The sequence below is a fragment of the Echinops telfairi genome, unplaced genomic scaffold, assembly GCF_000313985.2.
Source record: "Echinops telfairi isolate 266 unplaced genomic scaffold, ASM31398v2 ScPeMD7_2010;HRSCAF=2546, whole genome shotgun sequence".
Taxonomy (NCBI): domain Eukaryota; kingdom Metazoa; phylum Chordata; class Mammalia; order Afrosoricida; family Tenrecidae; genus Echinops; species Echinops telfairi.
Window position 1 is genome coordinate 20,230,652 of NW_022105908.1, and position 6,814 is coordinate 20,237,465.

At 52.9% G+C, this 6,814-nt stretch overlaps 2 protein-coding genes across 3 annotated transcripts; one reads left to right on the top strand and one right to left on the bottom strand.

Annotated features, from left to right (window-relative positions):
• The first annotated feature begins 2 nt into the window (after positions 1–2).
• On the top strand, positions 3–2,317 carry GPS2 (G protein pathway suppressor 2). Of its 2 annotated transcripts, XM_004712886.3 has the most exons (10): positions 3–96; positions 394–503; positions 583–695; positions 781–860; positions 944–1,026; positions 1,185–1,338; positions 1,426–1,515; positions 1,717–1,796; positions 1,882–1,977; positions 2,145–2,317. In XM_004712886.3, the coding sequence occupies exons 1-10, from the start codon at positions 3–5 to the stop codon at positions 2,226–2,228; spliced, it is 984 nt and encodes a 327-aa protein (XP_004712943.1). In that variant the 3' UTR covers positions 2,229–2,317. The 2 variants fall into 2 exon arrangements, with proteins under 2 accessions (XP_004712943.1, XP_045149386.1); XM_045293451.1 differs by having other exon boundaries at positions 1,717–1,977.
• A 283-nt stretch (positions 2,318–2,600) lies between these two features.
• Positions 2,601–5,259, bottom strand: EIF5A (eukaryotic translation initiation factor 5A). Its single transcript, XM_004712885.3, has 5 exons — positions 5,062–5,259; positions 3,858–3,962; positions 3,543–3,674; positions 3,365–3,438; positions 2,601–3,210 (listed from the first exon to the last, which is right to left on the bottom strand). Exons 1-4 carry the CDS (start codon positions 5,224–5,226, stop codon positions 3,376–3,378), a joined length of 465 nt encoding a protein of 154 aa, XP_004712942.1. The 5' UTR covers positions 5,227–5,259; the 3' UTR covers positions 2,601–3,210; positions 3,365–3,375.
• Between the last annotated feature and the right edge of the window lie 1,555 nt (positions 5,260–6,814).

A 6,814-nucleotide genomic window follows, 5' to 3' on the forward strand; every position in this document is an offset into this window, starting at 1 on the left:
CCATGCCCGCGCTCCTGGAGCGCCCCAAGCTTTCCAACGCCATGGCCCGGGCGCTGCACCGGCACATCATGATGGAGCGGGAGCGCAAGCGGCAGGGTGAGCTGGCCCACAGCCGAGCCACCCGCCACGCGCAGACAGGGGTCCCGACCGCCAGGGCTGAAGCAAGGCCGCCCAGCTCGGGGCTGTCTAGGGGCGGGGTGGGCTGGAGACTTTTCGAGCTAGGAAGGACCTTGGAGAGCACCTAATAGCCTTCCTCCGCCCGAACCCCGATTGCAGCCACGGGGGAAACCGATGCCTTCAGGGGGAGCGAGCTGACTACCAAGGGCATCGTGTGGCGTAACCTGCTTCTGTTGAACTTAACTCACTTCCCCATTCTCCTGACTCTTCCTCCAGAGGAAGAAGAGGTGGACAAGATGATGGAACAGAAGATGAAGGAAGAGCAGGAGAGGAGGAAGAAAAAGGAGATGGAAGAAAGGATGTCACTGGAGGAGACTAAGGAACAAGTAAGCAGCTCCTTGGCCCCTCCCAGCTCTGACGTCTTTTCCTGACTTGCTGCCTTCATCATCCCCCTCCCACTCCCAGATCCTGAAGTTGCAGGAGAAGCTGTTGGCCCTGCAGGAAGAAAAGCACCAGCTTTTCCTGCAGCTCAAGAAAGTTTTGCATGAGGAAGAAAAACGGAGGCGAAAGGAGCAGAGGTGGGTCCCAAGAGCTAAAAAGCACTATGGGGAGGAGAGTGGAACTGGGCACCCGTCCTTGTCTTTGACCCACCTTTCACCCCAGTGATCTGACCACCCTGACATCAGCTGCCTATCAGCAGAGCCTCACTGTCCACACAGGAGCGCACCTCCTCAGCATGCAGGGTAAGGACAAAAATCACGGGAAGGAATGGGAGGCTGCAGGTTCCCATGGGCTGCAGCATCATGGAGTCCCCCCATCTTTCTAGGGAGCCCAGGAGGACACAACCGCCCGGGCACTCTCATGTCAGCTGACAGAGCCAAACAAATGTTTGGACCGCAAGTGCTTACTGTGAGTGGAATAGGGCTGAATGCCTAACCAGACCTCGCTAGGCATCCTTGCTGTCAATGTTGAGAACAAATGTATGAAGCTTGTGAATGTATAAGGGGACATGGAACCTGCAGAGAACAGTATCTGCTTTCAAGTTGTTCTCACCTTCCTTCCTTTAGACCCGGCACTATGTGGGCTCCGCAGCTGCTTTCGCAGGGACCCCAGACCATGGACAGTTCCAAGGCAGCCCTGGGGGCGCTTATGGGGCTGCCCAGCCCCCACCTCACTACGGGCCCACACAGCCAGCCTACAGTCCAAGTCAGCAGCTCAGAGGTGAGTGGTGGGAAATGAGGTCCGATGGAAGGAGTGTTTGATTGGAGAGAAGTCGGTCCTAACGGCATCTCTCTCTGCCTTTCCCAGCACCTTCAGCATTTCCTGCAGTGCAGTACCTGTCACAGCCACAGCCACAGGCCTATGCTGTGCACGGCCACTTTCAGCCTACCCAGACAGGTGACAAGGGCCCTCCCTTCCTGTTCTGGTCATTATAGATATAGAGGGCCCCTAACCTAAAGGTCAGCAGTTCAAACCCACCAGTGACTCCTAAAGAGGAGGCTATCTCCTCTTATATTGTCTCAGAAATCGTAGGGCCCTATAGATGGGCCAGTTGGACTAGGTGGCAATGGGGCCTTTTGGGGGGGGTTTCTTCTCTAGGGTTTCTCCAGCCTGGTGGTGCCCTAACCTTACAAAAGCAGATGGAACATGCTAACCAGCAGACTGGCTTCTCTGACTCAGTAAGTAGACCCCTGGAGGCCAGGGTGAGGAATTGTGCCAAGGGGAGACCTGGCTGCCTCAGGTTTTTATGTTCTCTTCTTGTAGTCTTCCCTGCGCCCCATGCACCCCCAGGCCCTGCACCCAGCCCCTGGTCTCCTTGCATCTCCCCAGCTACCAGTGCAGATGCAACCAGCAGGAAAGGTGAGGATGGTAATCAAAGGGTTCCTATGCTATCAAGGTGGTGGGGACAAGGGGTGGTCCCCACCCAGCCCCCGGGTAGGCACCTTTTTTCTGTGGTGGTGGGCCAACTGTCAGGGTATTAGAAATGGGAAACGTATATACTGATGAAAATGTGTTACCACTCCCAGTCGGGCTTTGCAGCTACCAGCCAGCCAGGCCCTCGGCTTCCTTTCATCCAGCACAGCCAAAATCCCCGTTTCTACCACAAGTGACCGTCAGATTTTATCTTCAACCTCACTGCCCAAAGCATTGAGGGCTCCCCCACTGTGTGCCCCAGACCAATAAACTCTGCCTGCCACTGCCCAGTGCTGTTTGTGTTGCCTCTAACCCCCAATGTCTTGAACAGGTCAGGGCTGCCGGCGGGGTGGGAGGGCAGTTGGCTGGTAGGTTCAGAGGAAAGTCACTGGGACAGTGGTTACCAGTTAATGGAAACGGTTTCTGGCTTCTGAATGTGCAAGGGGGCTTCATTCAAAGCATTCATGGAAATTTTTCACTTTCATGAAATTGTGTGAGGCTCCCTTGTGCTTTCTAGGCAACAAAGTCCCATTCACCTCAAATCCCACAAAAGCAGCTAAATTGGAGGCTTCATATTAAACTTGTTTTATTCAGGTTTGATTTTAACAAATGCGTTGGGGAGAGGGCCCAAAGGAGAAGATGAAGCCCGTGGGAGCAGGGCCCTCCCAGATGCCTGAGGAGGGGGCTGGTCTCCTCCTTTCTCTTCTTCCCTCCCCATCTAAAGGGGGCTTAAGGGGGAGATAGGCAGGGGAGGGGCTGGTCCCCAGTCTTTGGGGTGGTGTTTGGAGGGAAAGGGATACAGGAACAGGAGACCAGACCAGGGACGAGAGAAGGAAGGGCAGAGGACCATGACCAGAATCCATAGCGTTCTGATTCCAGATTGAATTTAAAAAAACAAAACAAAAACTAAGCCATAAGCAGCACCTGCCCCCTTCCCCATCCTGGGCTGTAGTGCGAGGGGAGAAGAGGAAGGCAGCTTCACCAATGCCATTGCTCACTCCTGGCCAAGGGAGCAGGGTGAAGGGCAAGGGGTCCCCGACAGATGGGAGAGGGGGAGGAGAAAAAAACCAAAATAAAACATCAAATAAATTGTGTAGGAGTTCAGCCAGGGGCCAGGCCAGGCTGAGGGAGGGGGCCTCTGCAGGCTCCGGGGTCCCTGCCGCCGCCGCCGCCGCCACCCTGGGTAGGAGAGAGACCCTGTGAGACATGGCAACGTGTGGAACACAGGACTTGGCTAGGGGCAGGATAAACAATGGACCGGCAAGACCAGTGGGACTTTTGGATGGGAGCAATAATGTGCACGTGACGGAAGGGGATCATTCTACTTACTTACCTGGGAGCCAGTTATTTCGCCATGGCCTTGATTGCAACAGCTGCCTCCTCTGTCATGGCAGACAGCACTGTGATCTGGGGGAGGAGGCAGAGTGTGAAGTCAGCAGATGCCCAAACTCACAGAGAAACATAACCAATAAATTTGGACCCAAAGCAAAGGGGACAGGGGTGCATCCTACCAGGATCTCTTCTCCACAGTCATACTTCTGCTCAATCTCCTTGCCGAGGTCACCCTCAGGCAGACGAAGGTCCTCCCGAACCTCTCCACTGTCCTGGAGCAGTGATAGGTATCCATCCTGAATGCCAATCAGCTGGGGGCAGATAAGGAAGGATGCTGAAGGAAGGTCCAGGTAGATGGAAGACAAAACATCTAAAATACCTTTCTCCTGCCACCTTACCCCCAATTCCTGGCGCACACACCTTTTGATCCTCATCCTCCTTTCCCCAACCCCACCCGACCCACTACCTCAACCTCTCTCGGGCTATCTACATACCTGGAAGTCATTCCTTTTGATGTTGGGGACATCCATGTTGTGAGTTGAGGGGCAGATATCTTCGTATTTCTTCCCAGTAAAGATGTCAATACCAACCAGGTGAACCTGTATGTACGTATGTATCACATCAAAGATAAACTCAACCAAACTCCAGGATGGAGGAGAAATACTCAGGGTGTCCCTGACTGGTACGGGAAGTCAGACTAGGACAAAGAAAGGAGGTGGGGTTGAGACAATTTAGGAAACACTAAAGGCTCTTTAAAAAAAACGGGGGGGGGGGGGGGGGGGGGGGCGGGAACACATGACAAAACTCAAGGCAAACTCCCTCACCGTTGAGATTGGGGTTGACAGCATGAGAAATTAGTGAGCAGATTTGCCCACAAGATGCCCAGAGCCCAGTAAAAACCCAGGTTAAAGGAAAGGATTTTCTGAACAACAGATTAAACGAGCGGACAGCCTTGGAGATGAAGAGTGCAGAGAGAGAGAGGCTGGAAGTTGAAAAAACGAGATACGAATAGAGCTAAAGAGGAAAACAGTTATATTGTGCAGTCGAGGAAAGGAAACCAGAAAGCAGGAACCTGGGCATCGAGGGAGCATTACAGGACAAATGCTCACTCAACAAGGGTGGAGCAACAGAGCTGAGGACACAGAACAATTCCAACAAGGATAAAGCAGGATGGGACAGCCTTTTGAAGGAAAAACGGAAAAAAAAACGGAAGGCAAGGGCAGCACTAGCAAGCATGAATGTTAAGAACTGAGAAGCAAAGTGAATTTGCGATTCAAGGAGGGGCTGGCAGAGGCAATTTGCTACCCCATGAGATCCAAGGTGAAATGGAACAGGAGTAAGGAACAGCAAGGTGACTTCTGTGTTAGGACCAAGAAACCCTGAGCAAAGTAATGAAAACAAGGGAAAAAAAAAAAAAGGAAACCAGCAAAGAACCAGCCAAATAGGCATTAGGAAAGTACCAAGAAGTTGGGAGATTGGTACAAAAGACTACCAGAGAGTGGTGGTGGTCTAAGTGCAGAGGTTAAGTATGGAGGAAGCCAAAGACTTGAGAAACTGGCCGTCTGAATAAAGGACTGAATGTGGAACAAAAGGAATTAAGCAGAAAGACAGGTGCAAAAAGAGGCAGAGGGCCAGGACTGTTGACAGCTTGTTGCTGGAGGTTTGGGAGAGGCAAACGCAGAGAAGTGAGATTCTAACCTTGGCGTGGCCATGCTTGCCAGTCTTGGAAGTAGACATTTCGACGATCTTACATGGCCGGCCTTTGAGTACCACAAAGCCATTCTTCCGTAATGCTGAGCACTGCATTGGGAAGGTGGCTGAGGCCCCTGCATCTCCTGTCTCGAAGTCCAAATCATCTGCCATTTTAAAAGGCTTCGATTCCAACTGGAGTCAAGAAGAGAATGGGGGTCAGTGAAGAGAGGGTAACAGGACCTCCCACCTAGCCCACTGTGAAACACTGCTCCGTTTCCACCCCCATGCTCCAGTGCTTTAAACCAAACCCACTGCCACTGAGTTGATCCTTACTCAGAGTGACCCTGTAAGGACAGAACCGCCCCATAGGTCTGGAAGGCTGCCGATACTTTCAGATGCTGACTGCCTCATCTTGCTACTGGGTAGCAGCTAGTAGACTTGGACCACTGACTTTTTGGTTTGAAGCCAACCGCTTTAACCACAGAGCCAGGAGGACGCACTTTCATTACCTTACCAACCTAAAATAAGGGCTAAGTTTCCGGATTAAATACTGTTTAGAATCAGATACCTAAACACAGTTGGGAAATGAGCTATCTGGGCTCACCCTAAAATGAGCCCTATACAGAATGGCTCAAGGGAGATGAGATACCACATTTCAGGGATGGGCAAAGGCCTAATTCCTGGGAGGGGGAGGACTCAGGTGTTACTGAAATCACCCATCCTTCAGTCACACACAAACCAGGGCTATAATTAGGTGAGCAGCTATGAGCCAGCAAAAGGGCAGGGCTAATGGGGGAGGAGATCAGAGGACAGGGCCCCACCCATCTGTTACTAACCCCCCACCTCCCATTCAAACACTAGCCAGTCACTGGGTACAGGAAACCACAAGGCCTCTTTGGGGGATTCCCACCTCCCCTACATGCGTTTGCAGATGCAGCAGAGAGGAAGAAAGGAAAGTTGTTTCCCAACTAATCCTCCTGCCAAATAGAAGGATCTCGGTTCCGAAGGGAACCCAGGCACCCAGTCTCTCTTCAAGGGCCCTCCCACTTTTCCCAGGATGCACCGGTTCTGTCGGCTTTTCAGGCTGGGCCTGTACAGTCAGTAGAAGTGGGGGTGTAGGGGTGGTGAATGACAATAAAATGAAAGCAAAAGGCTGGTAGTAAAAAGTAGTAGAAATTACACTAGGCAACTAGAATTAAGGACTCAAAATCGAGGAACTCCCAAATTGGACACAACAGAAAGGACAGTGACAAGGTGAAGAGTACTCATCACTATGGGTAACTCATCTGCCCAGGAGTTGAAAGCGCTGTCGACCTCAGCAAAGAAGAGTTTGGGAAACTGTCCAATCGCCCTTGGCTTCCCCATTTCTCTGGCCTCTCAGCTCGGAATGCCACTTAAACACCTGGCTGGCCACCTTACTTCACATGAGGATTGTAAGAAAAGCTTCCAAGGGCCCACGAGGTGGGAGAGCGCTAACATATGCCCGCAGCAGACTCAATGCTGGTCGGTACACAGGCTTCGGGCTGCTCCCGCTCCCCCAAATTCCAGGCTCCTCTGGGCACCCACGAGGCTCAGCCCTGCCGGAGACAGGGGCTGCCGGCTCCCGCCCACCATGTGCCCGCCTGGGGCTTCCGGTGGCCCGGACCTGGGGGGAGGGGTCCTGTGCTGCCATGCGGGCCCCGTCCACATTCGGCCATGCGGCCTCCGACCCTGAGGACAGCCTCCCATGGGGGGCACTTCCGGTGGCGCTGCTGTCCCC

Coding starts and splice junctions, on each gene's coding strand:
- GPS2 (XM_045293451.1), top strand. CDS start 3: ATGCCCGCGCTCCTGGAGCGCCCCAAGCTTTCCAACGCCATGGCCCGG. Junction 504..582: donor TGGAGGAGACTAAGGAACAA/GTAAGCAGCTCC, acceptor TCCCACTCCCAG/ATCCTGAAGTTGCAGGAGAA. Junction 861..943: donor GCACCTCCTCAGCATGCAGG/GTAAGGACAAAA, acceptor CCATCTTTCTAG/GGAGCCCAGGAGGACACAAC.
- EIF5A (XM_004712885.3), bottom strand. CDS start 5,226: ATGGCAGATGATTTGGACTTCGAGACAGGAGATGCAGGGGCCTCAGCC. Junction 3,963..5,061: donor GCAAGCATGGCCACGCCAAG/GTTAGAATCTCA, acceptor ACGTACATACAG/GTTCACCTGGTTGGTATTGA. Junction 3,439..3,542: donor ACTGTGGAGAAGAGATCCTG/GTAGGATGCACC, acceptor CTCCTCCCCCAG/ATCACAGTGCTGTCTGCCAT.